General features: G+C 44.5%; 1 protein-coding gene across 10 annotated transcripts in view; it reads left to right on the top strand.

Annotated features, from left to right (window-relative positions):
- SHANK2 (SH3 and multiple ankyrin repeat domains 2) overlaps positions 1-25,864 on the top strand; it is a 655,745-nt gene that overhangs the window by 339,866 nt on the left and 290,015 nt on the right. Inside the window, exon 1 of one of the 10 annotated variants that reach the window (XM_061610719.1) lies at positions 3,090-3,493. The exons of the other annotated variants lie outside the window; for them this stretch is intronic. Coding sequence (XP_061466703.1) covers positions 3,427-3,493 — 67 coding nt within the window. The 5' untranslated portion in view covers positions 3,090-3,426. Of the gene's footprint in view, positions 1-3,089; positions 3,494-25,864 lie in introns of those variants that run through there. 10 annotated transcript variants of the gene reach the window in all.

Below are 25,864 nucleotides of genomic sequence, written 5' to 3'. Positions count from 1 at the left end.
CAAGACCCCAGGACTACAGAAGGCATGGGGCCTCCCTATTCAGGCCAGAGAGTGTTGGTTTTCATCCAGTGTTGGTTTTCCTCTTCAAACCACCATACAAATTTCTGCAGCTCCTACCCTATGAATGTTAGGCCACATCTGCACTATACACTTAAAATATTCTTATACCACTGACCTCCTGTAAAGAATCCTGGGAACTATAGTTCGTTAAGGGTGCTGAGGATTGTTTAGAAGACCTCTATTCCCCTCACAGAACTACAGTTCCCAGTGTTCCCTGGGAGCAGAGATGGATTGTTAAACAACTCTGGGAATTGTAGCTCTTTGAGGGGAACTGGGATCTCTTAACAAGGTCAGCACCCTTCACAAACTGCAGCTCTCAGGGTTCTTTGGGGGGAGCCATGGCTGTTTAAAGTGTTATGATACTGCTTTACATTTATAGTGCAGATATGGCCTTAGAGAACAGATGTCAGTAGGGTTAAAGCGGGCATATCAGGGACAGGTTAGGGTCATGCCAGGGGTGGAACAAGGGTAAGTTTGGATCCCAGCCCCCCCGACATGCCACTTAAACCAGTATGCTTCTGGATACCAGTTGCTGGAAACCAAGGGAGGGGAGAGTGGTGTTGCGCTCATGTCCTGCTTGCGGGCTTCCCATTGGCCAATGTGAGAACAGAATGCTATACTAGATGGGTCACTGGTCTGAACCAGCTGGCTCTTCTTATGTTGATATGCTCTTATGTTCTTATATTCTTACAGCACTGAGCAGCCGAGTCACAACCCTTCCCCTATGTTTCCTCTGCCGATGTGCTTGGAAATAAATGTGGTCCTAATTCAACCCATTTAACTGTGACTCACCTCCTTATTTCTGGTTCTGGACACAATGACATTTCACCTTTAAAAAGCTTAGTAAATTATAGTTCAATTATTTTAGAGCGGGAGATAAGAGAGGCAATGGTCTCCAAGATGTGCAGTGACCGTGCCATATATTGTTGTTGTTATGTGCCTTCAAGTCAATTTTGACTTATGGCGACCCTATGTATCAGCGACCTCCAATAGCATCTGTTATAAACCACCCTGTTCAGATGTTGTAAGTTCAGGTCTGTGGCTTCCTTTATGGAATCAATCCATCTTTTGTTTGGCCTTCCTCTTTTTCTACTCCCTTCTGTTTTTCCCAGCATTATTGTATTTTCTAGTGAATCAGGTCTTCTCATGATGTGTCCAAAGTATGATAACAGGAGTTTCATCATTTTAGCTTCTAGTGACAGTTCTGGTTTAATTTGTTCCAACACCCAATTATTTGTCTTTTTTGCAGTATGCGCAAAGCTCTCCTCCTATACCACATTTCAAATGAGTTGATTTTTTTCTTATCCACTTTTTTCATTGTCCAACTTTCACATCCATACATAGAGATTGGGAATACCATGGTCTGAATGATCCTGACTTTAGTGTTCAGTGATACTTTGAGGACCTTTTCTAGTTCTCTCACAGCTGCCCTCCCCAGTCCTAGCCTTCTTCTGATTTCTTGACTATTGTCTCCATTTTGGTTAATGACTGTGTCGAGGTAGTGATAATCCTTGACAAGTTCAATGTCCTCATTGTCAACTTTAAAGTTACATAAATCTTCTGTTGTCATTATTTTAGTCTTCTTGACATTCAGCTGTAATCCTGCTTTTGTGCTTTCCTCTTTAACTTTCATTATCATCATGGTCTGTGGGTGGGTAGGAGGTGACAAGGGAGGAGGTGGAGAGTAAGACAGGGAGGAGTGAAAAAAACAATTGTGTAAAAAAATGGAGTGGAGGGAAAAGGAGCCGGAGGGCAAGAACATGGATAAAGGAGGAGAAGGGGCAGCAGCAGAATGGAGATAAAGAACTGTGGAGGTGAAAGATGACATGCGTGTGCTTGCACTTGGCACACAAAGTGGCCTCCACCACCCTCTCTGGCTACTGTGCTGCATTTGCAGTATTTTAACTTTTTTGCATCTCAGGGGAAAATGTTTGCTCAGGTGAGTGTCCCTTAGTTGGTGGCAGGGGCAGGGTCCGGGAGGTGGTTAAATGAGAGAGATTATGCTTGCTGGCTTGTTGCACTTGGTTTGACGTGAAAGATCTGAGTAGTGGCCTCTGCCTTCCTCCCCACCTCCCTTACCAGCGGAGAGACCACCATTGCTATCATGGATAAAAAGAATTAGTCTACTACCTCTGTATGTGTGTGTTTATTTTTAAGGTTGTTTTAGACTACTTAGATGTGCAGCAGCCAAAGCCAGCACCTTGTAGGTGTTTTTTTTAAAGTAACTGAAATATAACTGTAGTGATTACTTTTGAAAAAAAGTAATCAGTTACTTTCGGAGCAATTGTAATTGTAACGGTAATTACTATTTTTTTGAACCATGTAACTGTAATTTATTACTTTTTAAAAGTAATCTTCCAAGCTCTGTACACGCCCCCCCAAATGTCCATTTTTGGTGCCTTGCACTGGCTTCCGCTGGCTGCCCTTCCACCAGGCTTGGTTTCTCTGGTGGATCCCTGGTTGGCTGGCTGCCCAATGGCTGTAGTGTGGCTGTGCTGGGGAGGGGGTTTCTGCCAGCATAAACGTGCTGAGCCAGGACCAGCTGGCTTAGCCAGGGATCTGCCATATCCAACTCAGCTCAGCATAACTACCACTTGGATTGTACCCTCAGTTTTGTATATTTAAGGGCTTGGAGCTCCTTTAATGTAGATCAAAGGACACCTCCTTTCTTATAGTACTAGTGGACTGAAAATAACCTCGTGTTTCAGAGGAAATTAACATACAGTATTAAAGCATATTTGGCATTTGTGGGAGGGAAAAGGATTTGCATTTAAAGTGCTTTAACTCCTAGCATGCACTCATCAAGGTTATTTTTATTATGGGCGTGTTGGAGACAGGGCAAGCAGAGTGGGTTTTCAAAGCTGCTAGAGCAGATTTTGTTTGGTGTTGAACAACCAAAATGTAGAAACGATAGCTATTAGTAACACAGTACAGCTGGGCTGAATCATTCTTTTCCCTCTCTAATGGCATGCGTAATTGCTCTAGGTTTTCAAGCGTCCTTCACCCGTACTTATGTAGATTAGTGACTGATGCATTTCCATGGAAACCTTAACTAAAAGAGGGGGGGAAATCCAGTGGTACAGTGTGAAACTAGAGTGATATGGACTCAATTGCTGAGCATACAACATGTAAAATAACTTGATTTATTTTTATATTTTGATCTCTAAAAGATCTTGTCATGTTCAGCATCATGATGGATTTAAAAGTTTGAAGACAGTTTTCCTTCTTTTCAAATGAATCTTTCTTTATTCGAAATAATGGCTGCATTGACAGAAGGGCTGAGAAACTCGGTTCAAGTAACTTGGAAACCAGGAACTATGTTTCTTACGTTGATGGTGATGCAAAAACACAACAAATACAACTCAGATGGTTACATCTAGGTTAGAAATCATGGCTGAAAATTCAGGATTCAAGAAGAAAGTTCATTTTGGAGGTATTGTGTAACTTTGCAAAGTATAAGTGTGTGTGTGTGTCTGTGTAGTCTAAATGAGGAGAGGTGCTCTGAAAAACTAGATGTACAATTTAATAGTGATGTTTACCTCAACTGCGTACATTTCATATATTATTATTAACTTGCATTCCAATCCCAACAGCCTTTAATTATTTTCAGTCTAATTTACTGTCAAGTAGGACTGTGTAGGACTCCTGTCATAGTTCCGTAACTCTTTGGTATTAATTGCTACAAATATAAAATAAAGATATAGAATATTTTATAAATGGAAAAATGTATCAAGTGTCATGATACATTTACATTTTTAAAACAGATTATAGTTTTTTCACATTTATGTTCAAAATTACAGTAGATTACAGTTTTGAAAGAATAGCTAATATATTGCCTGTGACTGCATATGATCTTTCAGTTTTTTAGTGGAACCAGTTATCTAGTGCATATTCATCAACTCAGAAGTATAGGCAAGTATGCATGTTTGGTGTGTCACTTTTGAATAGACTACAGTTGTCACATGGTCCATTTTTCTCTCCTCACCCCCCAGTAGCCTATTATTCATATGAACTATTTTTCTTTGTCAAATTTAACTCCATAGTATAGAAAAGAAATACAGCTTTGTGGCAGAAGTGTTAATAAATACATCATCTCACCAAAAAGAAATGTTGTTTGATTAACATATGCTGGATACTTAATTACTACATTTTACTATTTTTCTACACAAATCTTTATGGTTCTTTAATTATCTAAGCATTTTAAAAAGGCTTTTCATTTTGTGATACTACTACTGTGTGTTGTTTTTAAACCCCAATATTATGGCAAATTCCTAAATGCACAGGCAGAGGAAGCTTTTTCATTCCCTCCTCCAAGCACTAGCTCCTCATGCTGTATTGCAAATCATTTTTCAAAATCATAGTAGTTTGAAAAGGTATTTTGGCATGCGCTATGGAAAGGAAGTTTGTGGTTGGACCGGGGGCAGAGAGGGGGAGCCCTGCTGTATTCACTTTTTCCTACTCATGGCTTGAGTATCTGTGGTAAAAGAAATTATTGAGGTTTTATAGATACGTCCCCTTTCAGAATTACATATATATAGGCCACATTTAGGGAGAGTAATCAACCAGCTACACAATTCTAAAGTCAATGCAGGATAGATTTCCCCACTATTTTAAAGTATTGTTAGCAGTAATCCCTGTTTTGATTCTTGGTGTCCTTATCAGACAGTTGCAGTTATTTCAAATTAAGCAAAGAGGAGTGAGATGGTATGATTGTAGTTTTAAATAACAAAAGTGAAATGCCTGATCTCTGTCTTATTCCTGAATGATAATTTTCCTTGTTCAGTGCCCCTTTTACTTGCTTTATGGTGTTGCTGTTGTTAAATGCTTTAAACAGGACTTGGATATGTTGTCAACTTCAATTTGGCTATTGTTGGTGAAATAATTAAAATTATTGGGAGATAACAGGATGTTTTCAGCATTACGTGGCCACTTACGTGCACAGCCCTACAGAGTATGACAGTTAGTAGTATGATGGGAGATGTGTAAAAAGTGAACTGATTATGGAAATTAACATTGAATTTGCAGGCTTCATTCATTTTCATATCCAATAGATGGCATTATTCTTTTGTATATCAGTACCAATTATGTGTCATATTCAGGCCTGGTTGAATGTACTGAAAATTAAATAAAAAGCAGATGTGCACCCCAATAGGTTATAAGATTAAAATACTCAACTTTTGCACTTCTGGCCCACCCTTTTCAAATAAATAATATGGGCATTATAGGAAATTATAGCCACTCTGGGGATTGTATGAATTAGTTTTATTTATAGAAAAGTTTTTCCTCTTGATTAAGCAAAGGTTTCTTCTGGTTATTGTGCTTTTATCTGAACTAAAACTTTATGATGCTGAAAATTATATTGTATACAATGTATTGCTTCAGAACCAGAGCTAATGTGAAAAATGCAGATAAGAATAGATGCCTTTTAATGCAAATTCTCTTCTTCCCCTGCTTGGGAGAAATCTTTACAGGACAGAATTCTTCTAAATTAGTAGGATTGAACTTGAGTGTCATCCATATGATGTACACTTAAAGTTGTAGAAGAATCACATTCGTCAGTTGTACTGTTTGTGCTTGATTCATACACTGATTCCTGTGTGCAGTGATGCATACGCAGAGAGAACTGCTGGATTTGCCAACATACGAATTGGCTCTGAGGTGACATTTCATTATGCTGTTTCATTACATAACTCATGGAGAAAGCTACAGCCAGTCATGGCTTCTAGCACAATGAAAGCAGGTGTGGCAATCACAGTCAAACTTCATGTAGTTCTTATATATTTTTCTACATGAAAGCTTAAACTTGTCAAGTTTGAACAGGACTTAAAAACAGCTCTCACCTGTGAGATTCAGATTCTGGATTTCATTTTTATATATGAAAAAAAGAATATAATATATAACTAGTTACAAATGAAAAAGCAGTGTTTATCACATGTTCAAAAATTGATGATCTCTGTTTGAAAACATACAGCTGATCTCTCCATCTCTTACAGAATGATACTGTCTTGGTGGTGTTTAAGAAGCAGTTAACTGAACTATATTGAGCATTTTCCAAACCTTTTAAAACCACTCACTTTTCTTGGGTTCTATTTTCATTTTACAGTGCCTGAATAATGTTAGGCTCACATCTGTGATACATGCATTTTTATGGTGCTTCTGTTTTTACATAATTTAAAGAGACATATCAGACGATCTACACTTATTTCACTCTCATAAATTTCATTGATCATTGTAATAACTGTTTCCTCAAAAAGTACAACCTCTACAACCACAAAATGGAAATGGACTGCCTTCAAGTCGATCCCAACTTATGGCGACCCTATGAATAGAGACTTCATGGTAAGCAGTATTCAGAGGGGGTTTACCATTGCCTCCCTCTGAGGCTAGTCCTCCCCAGCTGGCTAGGGCCTGCTCAGCTTGCCACAGCTGCACAAACAAGCCCCTTCCTTGCCCTCAAGTGCCAGCTGGGGGGCAACTGGGCTCCTTGAGACTATGCAGCTTGCTCACAGCTGCACAGGTGGCAGGGCATGTAACCCCTGAGCCACTCATTGTGGGGTGATCTTTAGCTGGCCTTTTACACCCAGGAGACACAAGTAGCGATTTGAACTCACAAACTCTGGACTCCCAGCCAGGCTGTCCTCCCCACTGTGCTATACCAGCTGTTTCAACAAATGATAAAAATCACCCTTATGTCTTGTGCACAATACTAGTGCCTGCCATTATTAATTTTGTAGATCTGCTACCACTTCAAATAAGATAAATGCCATTGTATCACTACCATATAATGGTTTTCTGATATCAAGGGTTATTGAAAATTGACAAGGGTTCAAGAATATTTATATTTGTGAACTTCTGTTCTATTTGACCATATGAGAGTCATACTACCCCATATCAAAGTCAAGCTAAATGCAATATATTTAAGAGATTGGGTGAGATGCAACATAGGCTGCTTTCGCACATGGGGCTGATTACTTTAGTTTAACGGATTAAAATGGTAGTGCTTCTGTCCCGATTTCTAAAATCCCTTTCACACTGCAGTACGTGTTGCGTTAAGGAACTGCAGCTTTTTCAGCTGATATACCAGCATTTTGCGCAATTGTCTTTCACACGGCTTGTTTTTGTCCCTCACCCTGTTCCCCACTGTGTAGGAGGTCTAATACCTTGTCCCGTCGCCATGCAAGTCCTCTCCCTTTAGGATCTGACTTTTTGAATTATTTTACTTGTATCGACACTGGGATGTGTGTAGGAAATGCTGCTACTATCTGTGCCAGTGCCGCAATACTGGTACAATTTTTGTCAGGCAAAAAAACCCCATGTGACTAAAGGGCAGGAATGCACTGCATGCTGGGATGCCTATCATTTGAGCAGCTGCAGCTAGTGAAAAACTCCCGTGATCGTCCAGGTTCCCAGCCTTGCTAACGGATTATTTCTGATATCATTTATCACAGAAATTTTCACTAAACTTGCACTACATTTCACTAGAATTCTGGAGCTAGCTCATATGTTGTGTGAAAGATCAAATGTAATATGGAAATTACCAGGTAAGAAATCATCAGAATATTGGAATAAAGTGCAGTGTGAAAGCAGCCATAGTGTGAACAGGTAGCTATTTGCATAATGGGGCTTCTTCTTCCCTTTTTGCAACCTTCCCTCCCCAGATCTGCTCTAGAGGATTGGGGGACCCTCTGGAGCAGATTTTGAGGGAGCATGGAGGGCTGCAGGGGAGAGAAAAGAGAAAGTGAAAGTCATGTTGTGTAAGTAGATTTCTGTTGTGCAAGCAGGTGGATAACTCTGGATGTTGTCCAATACATGCTTTCCATGGAAACAAATTTTTCACACTATTTCTCCTGGTATATTGTGTGTTTTTTCTAGCAGTAGCAAGTATGATTTAATTTTAAGATATTAATAACATTATGGTCTTACTCTGGTCTTATAGAAGTGCCCCTTTACTTAAGGCAAGTAGCCAAATAATAAAAATAATAAATCCATCATGACAAGCCTCAAAATTCTATAGCTTATAAAATAACACCTGTTGAGCTAATGATTTGACATACATGATCCACCTGATTAGGATACAAATGTGCTAAATTTCAAAGCAATCTGATAAAAATTGTCACAGGTACAGCAAGTTCTGAAAATTGAAACATTCACCTTTTCCCAGTTTTTTAAATGATCATATTTATTTCCTATTTTGGTGAAAACTATTGATGTATTTTGTTCAGGCTTGTCAAGGAAGGGGCACTTCTATTGGTATGGCAAAGTTCTGGGCAGAGGTTCAAAAGTTATTAAGGTTTTCCTGCCCCATTGAAGCTATGGCAGCAACTACAGTACTGACAAAGCTATAAGGTGCATGCTCAGCAGAGGTGTTAGGAGGTGACCAAGGAGGCCTGAGCCTCAAGGGGAACAGCTGCAGCACTAGGGGACTGAAGAAGACCTGCCCTGGGAGTGAGTATCTGAGCATCTGGGTGCTTGCTGCTCACTCCTCTGGGTTGCTGTCTCTTGAGACAGCTGAAGTCCCTGGTAAGTGCTGCAGGGACTGAGACCTGACCTTGGTTCCAGATAGAGGCTGCAGTTAATCTTGCAGCGTCTTGCATCAGCTGCTGGCTGATATAAAAGGTGAGTTGCCCTTGGGCAGCGGGTCTACCGCCTGCGGGGCCGCCACTGAAGGGACGACACCAAAGGGGATTGGCTCTTGTGGAGCCCCTTAGGGAGTCCCGAGGGTGAGGGTGCTACCCCTTCTATTATCTTTCTTTTTGTGTGTGTGTCTTTTTTCTTTTTTTTCTTTTAAATCAATCTAGAGGAGATTGGTGGTGGGGAGGGCGTGTGGTATATCTGTAGTTCCTGCGCAGAGTGGGAGCTTGTGCAGTGAACTGATTGATAGGAGAAAGTCACCAGATGCCTTCAGAGTGAGAGTCTGTAACTGGCAGAAGGCTAGCCCTCCCTGGGTGTGAGACAGCAGGGGGAGTAGATGGGCCCTGTGTGAAAAAGTTTGAATGGGTATGACTGTTCCCAGTTCTCACAGAGGCCTACTGGGATAATTGGCTCTGGCAGGTTTTGTTAGTGGGCTTGTGTTGGGTCCATATCAGGTGTTTAGGAGGAGTCTTAGTACAAAGGAACATGGGTGATGCCATCCCAATTTCAGTGATTCCGGGCTGACGGAAATATAGCCATGGGGATGCGGTGAATTACCATAGAAGACGAGGGAAGGCTATCTGCGCTTTGTTCCTTGCTGCTACTCCTCTCATGGATGGGTTCCTCGTTGCTCATCTGCTGTGCCCACTGGCCTGTGTGTGCTTTTGTTTAACGTCAGATCGGTACACAATAAGACCACTCTCATCCATGATTTGATTGTGGATGAAGGTGCCAATTTGGCGTGCATTACTGAGACCCAGATGGGTGAGCTTGGAGGAGTTGATCTGACCCAACTTTGCCCACCTGGACACTCGGTGCAACATCAGCACAGCTTGCAGGGATGGGGGGAGGGGTTGCTGTGGTCTATAGAACTTCCATCTCTGTCACCAGGAAACCACTGTGTCTTGGAGCTGGCTGTGAGGGCCTGCACCTGGTGTTGGGCTGAGGAGACAGTAAACTAGGGTTGCTGCTGGTGTATCGTCCACCCTGCTGCCTGGCAGCTTCTCTGACTGAGCTGGTTTAGGCTGTCTCGGCTGTGGTGTTGGAGGAGCCCAGAAGGATAGTCCTGGGTGATTTCAATGTCCATGCTGTAGCTGTCTCTAGTGTTCCGTCTCGGGACTTCGTGGCCTCCATGATGACCATGGGTCTGTCTCAAGTTGTTACTGGCCCAACACATAGGGCAGGGCACACCCTTGACTTGGTTTTTGCTCCAGATGGAGGAAGGGGTGGTCTGGAGATAGCAGGGGTGGATGTCACCCCATTGTCATGGTCAGATCACTTCCTGGTGAAGTTTAGATTTATGGCTCCGATCCTTTCCTGCAGGGGTGGTAGACATTTAAGATGGTCCATCCCTGGAGACTAATGGAATCCACTGGATTCCTGAATGCTCTGGGGGAGTTCCCAGTAGATAGAGCAGGTGACCCTGTTGAAGCCCTTGTCACGCTGTGGAACAGCGAGGTGCGTCGGGCTCTTGACACGGTTGCCCCTGAGAGCCCTCTCTGGCATTGTGGAGCCTGGCTTGCACCTTGGTACACCAGTGAGCTAAGGGCAATGAAACAGGCTGGACAATGGCTAGAGCGCAAGTGATGAAAGATATGCTGTGAGGCTGATTGGGCACTAGTAAAACATAACCATGCCTACTGTGTGGTGGTGAGGGCAGCAAAGAAGGCCTACTTCTCTACCTCCATTGCATCCTCCAGTAGCCGTCCAGTGGAGCTTTTCCATATTGTCAGGGGTCTGTTGACATCAACTCCAGGAAATGGAGTTTTAGACCCTTCAGAGGCCCACTGTGAATTGTTTGCAAGTCACTTTGAGGGTAAAGTTGCTCACCTCTGTAGTGGTCTTGATGCCCTATCCACATCTACTGTAGTCCCCAATGAGGTATCCAGTGCAACGTCTGCTGCAACTTCTTGGGAACTGTTTCAGTTGATGCGGCCTGATGACGTAGACAAGGTGCTTGCAATGATGCGGCCAGCAACGTGTCCTCTCGACCCTTGCCTTCTTGACTTACTAAAGTTTGCCGAGGGGGTCTGACTGAGTGGATCCAGGGTGTGGTCAACGCATCATTGCGGGAGGGAGTGTTTCCAGCCACCTTGAAAGAGTTGGTGATCCGAGCACTCCTGAAAAAGCCCACCCTGGACCCATTGGTTTGTGACAACTACCAACCAGTTACAAATACTCCCTTTTTAGGGAAGGTGATTGAGAGGGTTGTGGCGCAGCAATTGCAAGTACTCTTGGATGAAACAGATTATCTTGACCCATTCCAGTCTGCGTTCAGGCCTGGTTATGGGACTGAATTGGCCTTGGTCGCCCTGATGGATGACCTTTATCGGGAGAAGGACATGGGGATTGTGACCCTGTTATCCTTACTTGATCTCTCAGCAGCTTGTGAGACCATTGACCATGATATCCTTCTGGGCTGACTTGGTGAGATGGGTATTGGAGACACTGTTTTACAGTGGTTCCGATCCTATCTGCAGGGACGCTCTCAGAGAATATCATTGGGTGATCGTCTTTCGGCCCCCTGGCAGTTGTGCTGTGGGGTGCCGCAGGGTACCATCTTGTCCCCCATGCTGTTTAACATCTATATGAAGCCCTTGGGAGCAGTCATCAAAAGCTTTGGGGCGAGGTGTCAGCAGTATGCTGATGATACCCAGCACTATTTCTCCATAACATCTGAATCGGGAGAGGCCGTGCAAGGCCTGGACTGCTGCCTGGACTCAGTGGTAGGCTGGATGAGGGTCAATAAACTGAGTCTGAATCCTAGCAAGGTGGAGGCGCTGTGGGTTGGTGGTTCCCGAGTTCGCATAATTGATCAGTTGCCTGCTTTGGATGGGGTCGTACTCCCTCTGAAAGAGCAGATCCGTAGTCTGGGGGTACTCCTGGATCCATGTTTGTTGCTAGAGGCCCAGGTGACCTCCGTGGCTAGGAGTGCCTTTTTCAGGCTTTGGCTGCTAAGATAGCTGCAGCCGTTTCTGGACGGGGATAGCCTGACCACTGTTGTCCACGCACTGGTTACGTCCAGGCAGGATTGGTTAATGCAGTCTATATGTGGCTGCCCTTGAGGTTGGTCTGGAAGCTGCAGCTGGTGCAAAATGCGGTGGTGAGGCTGCTCACTGGGGCAGGGTATCGCCAACATGTCACACCGCTGCTGAAAGAATGGCACTGGCTGTCCATTTGCTACCAGGCCGAGTTCACGGTTCTAGTTTTGGTATACAAAGCCCTGTACAGCTCGGGACCAGGATACCTAAAAGACCGCCTTACCCCTTATATACCCAGTCTATCACTGTGCTCTGCAGGTGAGGGCCTCCTGCAGATACCATCTTATCAGGAGGTCTGTTTCAGAGCTTGGAAAAGTTACTTTTTTTGAACTACAACTCTCATCAGCCCAATCCAGTGGCCATGCTGACTGGGGCTGATGGGAGTTGTAGTTCAAAAAAAGTAACTTTTCCAAGCTCTGGTATGTTCCACACAACTTAGGAAGCGGACCTTTAGTGTGGTGGCACCTACCCTTTGGAATTCCCTCCCCTTAAATATTAGACAGTCACTATTTCTGTTATCTTTTCGACGCCTACTGAAGACCTTCCTCTTCCAACATGCCCTTTACATAGAGACCTTATCACAGTCTGCATCTGTATTGGAATTGTTTCGGGAGAGGTTTTGTTTTAAGATGTTTTATTTGTTGTTGTTATGTGCCTTCAAGTCGATTACGACTTATGGCGACCCTATGAATCAGCAACCTCCAAGAGCATCTGTCATGAACCACCCTGTTCAGATCTTGTAAGTTCAGGTCTGTGGCTTCCTTTATGGAATCAGTCCATCTCTTGTTTGGCCTTCCTCTTTTTCTAGTCCCTGCTGTTTTTCCCAGCATTATTGTCTTTTGTAGTGAATCATGTCTTCTTATGATGTGTCCAAAGTATGATAACAGGAGTTTCATCATTTTAGCTTCTAATGATAGTTCTGGTTTAATTTGTTCTAACACCCAATTAATTGTCTTTTTCGCAGTCCATGGTATGCGCAAAGCTCTCCTCCAACACCACATTTCAAATGAGTTGATTTTTCTCTTATCCGCCTTTTTCACTGTCCAGCTTTCACATCCATACATAGAGATCGGAAATACCATGGTCTGAATGATCTTGACTTTAGTGTTCAGTGATACATCTTTGCATTTGAGGACCTTTTCTAGTTCTCTCACAGCTGCCCTCCCTAGCCCTAGCCTTCTTCTGATTTCTTGACTATTGTCTCCATTTCTGTTAATGACTTTGTTGAGGTAGTGATAATCCTTGACAAGTTCAATGTCCTCATTGTCAACTGTAAAGTTACATAAATCTTCTGTTGTCATTACTTTAGTCTTCTTGACATTCAGCTGTAGTCCTGTTTTTGTGCTTTCCTCTTTAACTTTCATTATAATTCGTTTCAGATCAATCTGCTAACAGTATGGTATCGTCTGCATATCTTAAATTATTGATGTTTCTCCCTCCAATTTTCACACCTCCTTCATCTTGGTCCAATCCCGCTTTCCATATGATATGTTCTGCATACAGATTAAACAAATAGGGTGATAAAATACAACCCAGTCTCACACCCTTTCCGATGGGGAACCAATCTGTTTCTCCATATTCTGTCCTTACAGTAGCCTCTTGTCCAGAGTATAGGTTGCGTATCAAGACAATCAGATGCTATGGCACCCCCGTTTCTTTTAAAGCATTCCATAGTTTTTCATGATCTACACAGTCAAAGGCTTTGCTGTAATCTATAAAGCACAGGGTGATTTTCTTCTGAAATTCCTTGGTCCGTTCCATTATCCAATGTAGTGTTGCGTGCCTCCCCAATCTCCGAGCGGTGAGATTCTGGGGGGTTCCTGTGCCCATCCAGGGTTTGGTTCCCTTTGGGAAGAAGGTCAGTGGAGACTGCGGTGTCTTTGTGGAATATGGTTTATTTGTTTACACACATTGCAACCTGAGCTTAGGATGGAGGGGTTCAAGGCATCAGCAGTCTAATATCCAGCTTTTCCATCCGGGTGCAGGGGTATCCTATCGCCACGATGCAGGGAGCCAGCCTCTCACCATGCCTGCAGCCCCAGCCATCCTCTAGAACACACCCCAAAACTACCCGCCCACACCTCTGCTAGCTGCCAGGAGTGGGGGGGAAGGCTCTCCTGTAGAGTTTAAAATGACAAAAGGATCTTCCTAGCCCCTTTCACCAGTTGCCGGGGCAACTAAATAGGACCATTAACTACCTAGCCACTCTATTTGATTAACAAAGGAGATTCATCTGGCTAGCAGAGCCAGCCTCCCAGGCATAGGATTCCAAATCAGAGGCTGGAAAGGTGACCCACAGAAATCATCCATTCCAGTCCCCCCCCCATGCTCATAACACTACACCCTTCTCTGAAAGAGTTCTGTCCCAGACCTGCAAAAAACAACAACAGAATAACAACTTTTCCTACAAAGAAATAACAGATACAGGTTAGGAAGACATTGCAATATACATCATTACAACATAGTCATTCTACGGTCTCATTTCCACACTACAGAACAGCAAATACAAGTCACTATTCCAGCTCAGAGATCTAATCTTTGTGGCATGTTCCTATGTCTCTGATGTCTTCTGGCAGACAGTGTAGCGGAGCCCCCACTACCTAACCCAGATGAATAATCTTCGGCTGCAGCAGCTACCATCAAGGAACCCCCTTGCATAGGCGGAACCCGTTGCTCTGTCTCTACGCTCGCTGGGTGAAACCCCACTGTTGATTGGAAGAACCAGTTACATGTTTGGTTCCCTTGATACTTCCGCAGCTGGTCCTTATGAATAATTTTGGGCTTGTGCCTGGGGCCTAACTGGATCTGGTAAACTACCACATTTATTTTTCTGAGAACCACATATGGCCCTTCCCAAGGTTTATCTAGTTTAGGGCTCCTGCCTTTTTTTCTTTTTGGATTATAAAACCACACCAGGTCACCCTTCACAAAACTTTCCCCATAGGACCTCACATCATACAAGCGTTTCATCTTATCTGAGGCAATCTTCAGATTTTCTCTTGCAAATTGGTGCATCTTCTCTAATTTACATTGCAACCCTTCCACATAGTCCAAAGGGTCGGCATTATCCCTCTCACCCTCAGGGGCGCCATAAAGCAGGCAGGTGGGAGTCCTCAACTCATGCCCAAACATGAGGAGGGCCGGAGTACACTTGGTGCTTTCATAAACTGCTGTCCTATATGCCATCAGAAGGAGTGAGATATGTTCATCCCAATCCCTTTGATGATGATGCACAAAAGTTGCCAGTTGTACCCCCAGGGTGCGGTTGAAACTTTCCACCATGCCATCTGACTGGGGATGTGCGGGGGTGGTCCGTGTTTTGTGGATTCCCAGAATTTCACATACTTTCTGGAACACTCTTGATTCAAAGTTCCTACCCTGATCAGAGTGTAATTCGCCAGGCACCCCAAATCTTGAAAAGAAGTTGTCAACCAAGGCGTTTGCCACTGTCACAGCCTCCTGATTTTTTATGGCATAAGCCTCAGGCCATCGTATAAAATAATCCATTGCAACCAAGATGTAGCGGTTGCCAGCATCTGTTTCGGGGAGGGGCCCTAGAACATCTATTGCAACACGTTCCATTGGGGCACCCACCAGATATTGCTGCATTGGGGCTCTCCCTGTCCTAGGGGGGCCCTTCTTTGCTGTGCAAGCATCACACTTTCTGCACCAGTTGTCCACATCCCGCCTGCACTTGACCCAGTAGAAATTCTCCCTTACCCGGGCAAGGGTTTTTGCCACACCAAAGTGTCCAGTCGTTTTAGTATCGTGGCACAACACCATCACTTCTCTCTTTAGTTTTGCTGGCACAACCAGCTGCCACCTATATCCAATCCCCGCAGGCTCTATCCATCGTCTGTACAATATGCCATCTCGAAGCTCTAGACTCTCCCACTGAGACCAAAAGGCCTTCACAGTAGTGTTGAGTGGGGACACCATTTCCCAGGGAGGGCAAATTTGTGAGTTGACTTTCCACGCACACACAATCTTGATGTCTGGGTCTTCTCTCTGTAAGGCCCTCAGTTGCTCCAGGGTCCACCCCTGTAGTGTCTCACTCTCTCCAGAAGGGATAGTTGTGCTTCTGCAAACCAACAGGCCCGGGCCTTCCATCTGCTTCTGCCCTCTCTCCTCCTCCAAGGCAGCCAGCTCCTTGCTTTCCTGCCTTGGGCAGTAGCTGCAGTTGTCCTGCCAGCAAGGCCGCCTGGATAATGCATCTGCATTAGAATGTTTTAAACCTGGTCTGTGGGTGATGGTAAAGTCATATTCCTGCAGCTTCTGTAGCCACCTTGCTATTTGACCCTCAGGGTTTTTGAATCAGAGTAACCATTGCAGGGATGAATGATCTGTTCTCACGACAAACTTTCTCCCATACAGATAATGGTGAAAGTGTTCTATGGACCTCACAACTGCAAGGAGCTCTTTGCGGGTAGTGCAATAATTTCTTTCTGCAGTAGCCAAGCTCTTACTGAAGTAAGCAACCGGCTTTTCCTGCCCAGCACGTTCCTGTGACAGCACAGCACCCATGCCATAAGCACTGGCATCAGTGTCTAAAATGAATGGGGTCTCAAAGCATGGGTAAGCTAAGACTGGAGCATTCACAAGTGCCTTTTTCAACTCTCGGAAAGCTTCATCACATTCAGATGACCAGTGGAATGCCTTTCCCTTCTCTCCCAGCCCATGAAGAGGTTTTGCTATATCAGCAAACCCACAGATAAACCTTCGATAGTAAGAACAGAGCCCAACAAAACTTCGCACCTCAGTTAGAGTCGTAGGGGTAGGCCAGTCCTCTACAGCAGCCGTTTTCTCCTTGTCTGTTGCAATCCCTTTTTCACTCAAGGTATGCCCCAAGTAAGTAACCTCTCTCTGGAACAACTTACATTTCTTTGGATTCAGTCTCAAATTGGCACCCTTTAATTTGTCACAGACCATCTGCAAGTGTGCTAGCTCTTGATCAAATGTCTTGGCATGAACTAGGATATCGTCTAAATACAACAAGCAGGCTGACAGGGGTAGGCCATAAAGCACCCTCTCCATCAGCCTCTCGAAGGTGGCAGGAGCGTTACACAAGCCAAAAGCCATCACCCTAAACTGCCATAGCCCCTGCCCTGCTGTGAAAGCAGTTTTTTCCTTGTCCTTAGGGTCCATCTCCACCTGCCAGTATCCACTTTTGAGATCTAGTGTGGAAAACCATGCAGAACCTGCCACTGCATCTAAGGTGTCATCTATTCGTGGCAGAGGGTAGGAGTCCTTTATTGTGGCTTCATTCAACTTCCGGTAGTCCACACAGAATCTAAGGCTACCATCTTTTTTTTTTACAAGGACAATAGGGGAGGCCCAAGGACTGGTGGAGGGTTCAATTATCCCCTGATCATGCATGTCCTTAATTGCCTGTAAAGCCTCTCCCCGCTTTGCAACAGGTAATCTGTGGGGTGCCTGTTTAATAGGATGACTATTGCCTGTATCAATCTTGTGTTGCACAAGTGAAGTGCACCCTATATCTGCGTCTGATTTTGAAAACAGGCCCTGGTTCCTTAGTAGAAAACCCTTTAGGGCAATCTGCTGCCCCTCATTTAGATGCACTGAACTGCCCTGATACAACCCAGCGAGAAACTGAGGCAGCTCCTCTTTGATGCAGTCCCCCTCCCAACTGGGCTCTGTGCCCACCCCTAACAATTGAACAGGCTCACATTTTGCCACCATGAGGCCTTTCCTCAACATCCGGGGCTCATGAGAAACATTCAGAAGCCGTACTGGCACCCTGGGCTGCCCCAAATCCACAAGAGCCTTAGCTGCCAAGATCCCTTCTAATTCCTGCCCGTCTGGACACATTTCCACCAAGCCCCAGGACTCTGCCAGGGGAGAGCCCTCTGAGCATTGAGCCATAATAATGGTCTCTGCCCTGGGGGGAAGGACAATCCTCTCCTCACAGAGCAGGCGCCTGCAAAGGGCTGGCTGGCTTTGAGCTACATCTTTGAGAGGCACCTCAAAAGAGCATACCTGCAGGGTACCTCTCATAGTGTTAATAACACAACCATTGGCCATCATCAGATCCAGGCCGATTATAATGGGCTCCCTGGTTTACTCCGGAGCTAAGAGTGATGAAGCAAGAAAGGAGACGGCTTGAGTGCAAATGGAGGCGAACTCCCGACGGCTGTAATCATGCACTTGTGAAGCTCTCTACCAAACTCTATGTGAAGGCAGTGAGAGTAGCAAAGAAGCAATACTTTGCTGTCTCTATTCAGTCATCCCTTAACCGCCCAGCGGAACTTTATAAAGTTGTCCGGGGACTTTTACACTCTGGTCCCCAGGACGCAATAACACCATCAATTGCCCACTGTAATGAGTTTGCGCGACACTTTCGTGATAAGATCATGAACATCCGCCGGGACCTTGACTCCATTATTGTAGCAGTTGATCCTAATGAGGTGTCCAGAGCACAGTCTTGTCCTGTTTTATTGGATGAGTTTCAGTTGGTACAGCTCGAGGATGTGGACAAGGTGCTTGGACAGGTGCGGGCGACCACTTCTGCTCTGGATCCTTGCCCCTCATGGCTAATAAAAGCTAGCAGGAATGGAACAGCCGGCTGGGCCAAGGAGGTGATTAATGCCTCTTTACGAGAGGGAGTGGTCCCACCCTGCCTGAAACAGGCGGTGGTGAGACTGCTCCTAAAAAAATCCTCCTTGGACCCTGATAATTTGGACAACTATAGGCCAGTAGCAAATGTCCCATTCCTGGGCAAGGTTCTAGAGCGTGTGGTCGCTTGCCAACTCCAGGTTCTCTTGGATGAAACTGATTATCTAGACCCATTTCAATCGGGCTTTCGGCCGGGGTTTGGTACAGAAACGGCCTTGGTCGCCCTGTATGATGACCTCTGTCGGGAGAAAGACAGAGGGAGTGTAACTCTGTTGGTTCTCCTTGATCTCTCAGCGGCGTTTGATACCATTGACCATGGTATCCTTCTGGAGCGACTTACGGATTTAGGAGTGGGAGGCACTGCTTGGCGGTGGCTCTGCTCCTATCTCGGGAATCGTCTCCAGAAGGTGATGCTGGGGGAACATTACTCGAGTCCCTGGGTACTCCAATATGGGGTCCCGCAGGGTTCAGTTCTGTCCCCCATGCTTTTTAATATCTATATGAAGCCGCTGGGTGAGGTCATCAGGAGTTTTGGAGTGCGTTTCCAGCAATATGCTGATGATACGCAGCTCTACTACTCCTTTTCATCTTCGTCAGGTGAGGCTGTTGATGTACTAGACCGCTGCCTGGCCGCGATAATGGGCTGGATGAGAGCTAATAAACTGAAACTCAATCCTAACAAGACTGAGATGCTGTTGGTGGGAGGACCCTCTGCCCAGATGGTTGACGTTTGACCTGTCCTAGATGGGGTTACACTCCCCCTAAAGGAACAGGTACGTAGTTTGGGGGTCTTATTAGATCCGCTCCTGTCACTTGAGGCTCAGGTAGCCTCGGTGGCACGGAATGCATTCTACCAGCTCCGGCTGGTAGCCCAACTACGACCCTATCTGAGCAAGGAGCATCTTGCCTCAGTTATCCATGCTATGGTAACCTCTAGATTGGACTACTGTAATGCACTCTACGTGGGGCTACCTATGAAGACGGTTCGGAAACTTCAGCTAGTGCAAAATGCTGCGGCCAGAGTTCTCACTGGGACAAAGAAATTTGACCATATAACACCTGTCCTGGCGCAGCTGCACTGGCTACCGATATGTTTCCGGGCCAGATTCAAAGTGTTGGTTCTTACCTATAAAGCCCTAAACGGCATCGGACCGCAATACCTGATGGAGCGCCTCTCTCGCTATGTACCTACCCGTTCACTACGCTCGACGTCGAAGGCCCTTCTCCGGGTCCCAACCCATAAAGAGGCCCGGAGATCAACAACTAGATCTAGGGCCTTCTCGGTGGTGGCCCCCGAACTATGGAATGCCCTCCCAGACGAGATACGCCTGGCGCCTTCTCTGTTATCTTTTCGGCGCCAGGTAAAAACTTACCTTTTCGCCCAGGCTTTTTAAATTTTGTAAATTTTTAAATATTTTAATTTAACATTCTAAACTTAATATGATCTTAATTTAAATCTCAATGGCAATTTTATTAATGTTTTATAATTGTACTATATATATATATATTTTTCCACACTTGCTCATATTTTAATTGTGATTTTATTTGTTGTACACCGCCCTGAGAGCTTTCTGCTATAGGGCGGTCTAGAAATGTAATTAAATAAATAAATAAAATAAATAAAATTATAAACTGGTCCACAATGTCTGCTTCCCAGATCACATGCTGCAAATGGGCTGGGCCAATCTTTATGCTCACACTTCCCCATTTCCTCACAGGGGCTGGGGTTCCATTTACCATCTCCATCTGAGACCAAGTGGCCTCCCCAACCCGAGCCCCTTTCTCCCTGAACATGCCTACCATATCAGATCGAAGAACAGTAATATTTGATCCCGTATCTAGTATACCTGTGCATTTCACCCCGCCAACTTCGCAATCAATTGCCAAGCTACTATTATTATAGTTCAATTGCCCAGATTTAGGCACACACCGTGGGGCCTCCCTCCCTCCCTCCAAGCCTAGCCCCTTCAGCTTGGTGGCGCCCCGTTTCCCTGACCTGCTTCATTGTCTTTTGGCACTTGTGAACCTCTGTCCTGGCTTCCCTTGGCAAGATAGCAGTTCTCCCTTTTGTGGCCAATTTTGTCGCAGTGCCAGCATCGAAGTGGCACCTTGCCCCTAAACACTTTGCCATTACCAGTTGCCCTAGGTTTTTCAACCAAATCTAGGAACTCTTCTAACCGGTCTAAAACATTAGCTGCCCGGTCAGATGGTTCCACATCCCCATTCACATTAGAAAAAGGAGCATGCTTACCCACGAAGGTCTTTCTCATGAGGGGCTGCCTCCCACTCGAACTGGTAGCTGCGTAGAATGCTTCTATCTCCGTGGCAACTTCTACTGCTTCTTGCAAGGTCTTTGGACGCCGCTCCATGATCTTCCTGCGGAAGTCCACATCACTCTGTCCATCAAGGAACTGGTCCTTTGCCAGTGTCTCCTGCATCTCCTCACTGGCATCCTGGTACGCTATTCCCACCAGGCGTCTCAACTCCTCAGCAAACTCGGGGAGGGCTTCTTCTTTCCTCCTCCTGCGACTCCTGAACTGGGTCCTGGCTAACTCAGATTGGTGCACAGCCCCAAACCGTAGATCCAAAGCTTTCACCAAATCTGGGTAACTCTGCCTTTTCTCAGATGGGAGATTCTGCAAGACCACCTGAGCTGGCCCACTAAGGTTGGCTGTGAGGAATCCTCCTCTCTGCCCTTCATCCCAGCCATTTATTTGGGAGATTATTTCAAACTGGGAAAGATAGGCTTCCCAGGAGATTTTTCCCATCATAGAGAGTGGGCTTCTGGACCACACCAACTGTGGTGACCAGCCCCCTTCTCTCGTGGCCCTTATGTGGAATGCATGGGGTAGAAAAGTCTATGAGGGGAAACTCCTTACCCCCAGTTGCTGGCTGCTGGTCTCTCACCCAGCCACTCATTCCCAAGGTGGGTTGGTACTCTTGCTTCATGTCCTGCAGCTGCCTCTCCAGTTCCCGCAACTCTTTCTGGAGCTTCTCATTTTCATCTCGGTTGGCCAGTTCCAAGTTGGCTACAGCTTTTTGAGTTTCGGCTACTGACTCAAACACCCTAGAGTCCAGGCTAAGCAGTCTCTCATCAATCCCATCAACTTTCTTCCGGAAGTCCTGCATCTGGGCATCCTGGCGCTGTTGGTCCTCCTGGCGCTGTTTTTGCCTTTGCTGCTGGTCCTCCTGGCGTTCTTGTTGCCTTTGTTCTGTTTGCTGCTGGAACAGCAATTTCATCTGTTCCAGGAGAGTTGCTGTTTCTCCCTCCATTTTAACTCAGGCACACCTTGCTTCCAATGCCTCTTCTAGGAAACTCAATCCCACTTTTGACACCAGTGTTGCGCGCCTCCCCAATCTCCGAGCGGTAAGATTCTGGGGGGTTCCTGCGCCCATCCAGGGTTTGGTTCCCTTTGGGAAGAAGGTCAGTGGAGACTGCGGTGTCTTTGTGGAATATGGTTTATTTGTTTACACACATTGCAACCTGAGCTTAGGATGGAGGGGTTCAAGGCATCAGCAGTCTAATATCCAGCTTTTCCATCCGGGTGCAGGGGTATCCTATCGCCACGATGCAGGGAGCCAGCCTCTCACCATGCCTGCAGCCCCAGCCATCCTCTAGAACACACCCCAAAACTACCCGCCCACACCTCTGCTAGCTGCCAGGAGTGGGGGGGAAGGCTCTCCTGTAGAGTTTAAAATGACAAAAGGATCTTCCTAGCCCCTTTCACCAGTTGCCGGGGCAACTAAATAGGACCATTAACTACCTAGCCACTCTATTTGATTAACAAAGGAGATTCATCTGGCTAGCAGAGCCAGCCTCCCAGGCATAGGATTCCAAATCAGAGGCTGGAAAGGTGACCCACAGAAATCATCCATTCCAGCCCCCCCCCCACATGCTCATAACAGTATGTTTGCGATATGATCTCTGGTGCCTCTTCCTTTTCTAAATCCAGCTTGGGCGTCTGGCATTTCTCGATCCATATATGGTAAGAGTCTTTGTTGTAGAATCTTGAGCGTTACTTTACTTGCATGGAATATTAAGGCAATCGTTCGGTAATTCCTGCATTCTCTGGGATCCCCTTTCTTTGGAAGTGGAATATATATTGAACGCTTCCAGTTTGTGGGCCATTGTTTAGTTTTCCATATTTCTTGACAGATATTTGTCAAAATTTGGACAGATTCAGTCTCAGTAGCTTGTAGCAACTCTATTGGTTTGCCATCTATTCCTGGTGATTTGTTTCTTCCACGTATTTTAAGAGCAGCTTTCACCTCACATTCTAAAATTTCTGTTTCTTCGTGATATGGTTCCTCCGTGAATGAATCTGTCATCCTTGCATCTCTTTTATAGAGTTCTTCAGTGTATTGCTTCCATCTTCCTTTTGTTTCATTTCCGTCAGTCAGTGTGTTCCCCTGTTGATTATTCAACATCCCTGTTTGTGGTTTAAATTTCCCTTTCATTTCTCTAATCTTTTGGAATAGGGCTCTTGTTCTTCCCATTTTGTTGTCCTTTTCTATTTCTATACAATAACTATTGTAATAGTTTTCTTTGTCTCTACGTACTAGTCGCTGTATTGTTGCATTTAGGGTTCTGACCGTGTTTCTATCTGCTTTTGCTTTTGCTTTCTTTCTCTCTTTAAACATTTGAAGAGCTTCTTCAGTCATCCATTGAGGTCTTTCTCTCTTTTTAACAAGAGGTATTGTATTTTTGCATTCTTCCCTGATAATGTCCCTGACTTCAGTCCATAGTTCTTCTGGTTCTCTGTCAACTAAGTTTAAAGCCTCAAACCTGTTCCTTGTTTGATCTTTATATTCTTCTGGGATGTTATTTAAATTGTATTTTGGCGTTATGAGTGCTTTGTTCTTCTTTAGCTTTACTCTGATTTTTTATACGATCAGTTCATGATCTGTACCGCAGTCTGCTCCTGGTCTTGTTTTTGCAGGAAGTATGGAACTTCTCCATCTTCTGTTTCCAGTTATATAATCAATTTGATTCCTATATTGACCATCTGGTGATGTCCACGTGTACAGTCGTCTTTTTGGTTGCTCAAAAAATGTGTTGGCAAGAAACAAATCATTGGCTTCACAGAATTCAATGTCTTTCTCCTGCTTCATTTCTGTCACCTAAGCCCCATTTCCCCACAATTCCTAGTTCTTCTCTGTTCTTTTGCATTCCAGTCCCCCATGCTTATCATCATATCTTGTTGTGGTGTGTGATCAATTTCCTCCTGTACTTCTGCATAAAATCTCTCCAATTCTTCTTCTTCTGCGTTTGATGTTGGAGCGTAGACTTGGATGATGGTTATGTTAATAGGTTTCCCATTTAATCTCATTGATATCACTCGCTCAGACCTTGCGTTATAGCTCCTAATTGCTTTTGCTACATCACTTCTCACTATTAAAGCAACCCCGTTTCTTCTTGATTTCTCATTTCCTGCATAAAATATTTTGTATTTGCTTGATTGAAAATGACCCATTCCCGTCCATTTTAATTCACTTACACCAAGTATTGTAATGTTGATACGTTCCATTTCTTGCTTGACAATTTCTGACTTTCCCTGGTTCATGCTTCTCACATTCCATGTTCCTACTGTGTGCGTCGTACAACTCCGGACTCTCCTTTCGCATCTGTGCGCATCAGCCTCTGGGCTTCCTTTCGGCTTTGACCCAGCTGTGTCATTAGTCACAGCGCTACTCGTACTTGTCCTTTGTTCTTCCCCAGTAGCTCGGTGAGTACCTTCTGACCTTGGGGTCTAATCTTCCAGCACTATCTTGTGTTGCATTTTGGATACTCTGTTCATAGGGTTTTCGTGGTAAGAGGTATTCAGAGGTGGTTTACCATTGCCTTCCTCTGAGTGTGGATGCATCTTAGTTTGGTGTCTCAGCTTTCACCATTCCGCCTTGGGTGCCTCTGCTAGGAGTGTAGCCTCTTGGTCTAGACTCCTGACGGCATTGCTCTCAGCTTCTTCAACACTCTCAAACCCCCTCACCACATTAAGGTGTGCATCCTAAAGGGGGAAGATGTTTTATAGATGTTTTTATTGTTTTGTTGCCTGTTTGCCTCCCTGGGCTCCTTTTGGGAAGAAGTGTGGGATAGAAATTAAATTGTTTTTTGTGTTTTAAAATTTGTATTGTTGTTTTTAATGTTTTTAATTGCTGTAAACCGCCGAGAGAGCTTCGGCTATGGGGCAGTATATAAATGTAATAAATAAATAAATTTAATAAAATAAATAAAAACTGTTGTACTTAAATATAACTAGCCATTGACAATCATATGGTGAAACATGGATTGACAGCTCATTTCCATTCCCTTAGATAAGACTTGTTATACCACACATTCAGAACACTAAGCAGCACTTTTGAGCAATAGCATAGCATCACCCCCTTTTTGTTTTTTGGGGGGGAAAACACACTTAGCTTACAGGATATTATTTTCACATTAGAGAAATTTTCTATGCTAGAAGGATTGGCAGTAACTATATAATCTTATGTTACAGTCTTTGGGAGCGATAAAATCTTTGTTGTGTAGTTTCATTGATTAAATTCTTGTGGAAAAACCATATCAGGTATTTAATTTGTAATGGCATTTTATTCTTTTTTAATTTTTGGAACTCATGCAAGTGGGAGGGATAGCTAATACCTTGGAGGCCAGAAACAAAGTGATTCAAAGTGATCTTGATAGGCTAGAGCATTGGGCTGAAAACAGCAGAATGAAATTTAACAGGGATAATTGCAAAGTTCTGCACCTAGGAAAATGCTACCAAGTGCACAGTTATAAGATGAGGGATACTTGGCTCAGCAATATGACATGCGAAAAGGATCTTTGAATTGTTGTTAATCAATTGTTAGGTTTTATTATTCTGGTTTTTGATTTTAAATGTTGCAATGTAAATGTATTTGGATGTTTTATTTTGTACGTCGCCCAGAGTGGCTGGATAACCAGCCAGATGGGCGACTAATAAATTCAATCAATCAATCAATATCACAGGCTGAATATGAACCAACAGTACAATGTGACTGCAAAAAAGACAAAAGCTATTTTAGACTGCATTAACAGAATTATAGTTTCTAAATCGCATGAGGTACCAGTTCCTCTCTATTCAGCACTAATTAGGCCTCATATTGAGTGCTGCGCCCAATTCTGAACACCGTAATTTAAAATGGATGCAGACAAACTGGAACAGGTTCAGAGGAGAGCAACAAGGATGATCAGGGGACTGGAAACAAAGCCCTTTGAAGAGAGACTGAAAGAACTGGGCATGTTTAGTCTTGAGAAGAGAAGACTGAAGGGAGATATGATAGTACTCTTCAAGTACCGTGTGCAGTACACAGAATAATGGGCTCAAGTTACAGGAAGCCAGATTTCGACTGAAAGTCAGGAAAAAATGGTTAACTATTGAAGTGGTCTAGCAATGGAACCAATTACCTTGGAGGTGGTGGGCTCTCCAACACTGGAGGCATTCAAGAGGGTGCTGGATGGCCATCTGTCGGGTACACTTAAA

The sequence above is a fragment of the Rhineura floridana genome, chromosome 2 (assembly GCF_030035675.1).
Source record: "Rhineura floridana isolate rRhiFlo1 chromosome 2, rRhiFlo1.hap2, whole genome shotgun sequence".
NCBI lineage: Eukaryota > Metazoa > Chordata > Lepidosauria > Squamata > Rhineuridae > Rhineura > Rhineura floridana.
The sequence above is the reverse complement of the archived record's forward strand: the minus strand, read 5'-3'. Positions and strand labels throughout refer to the sequence as shown.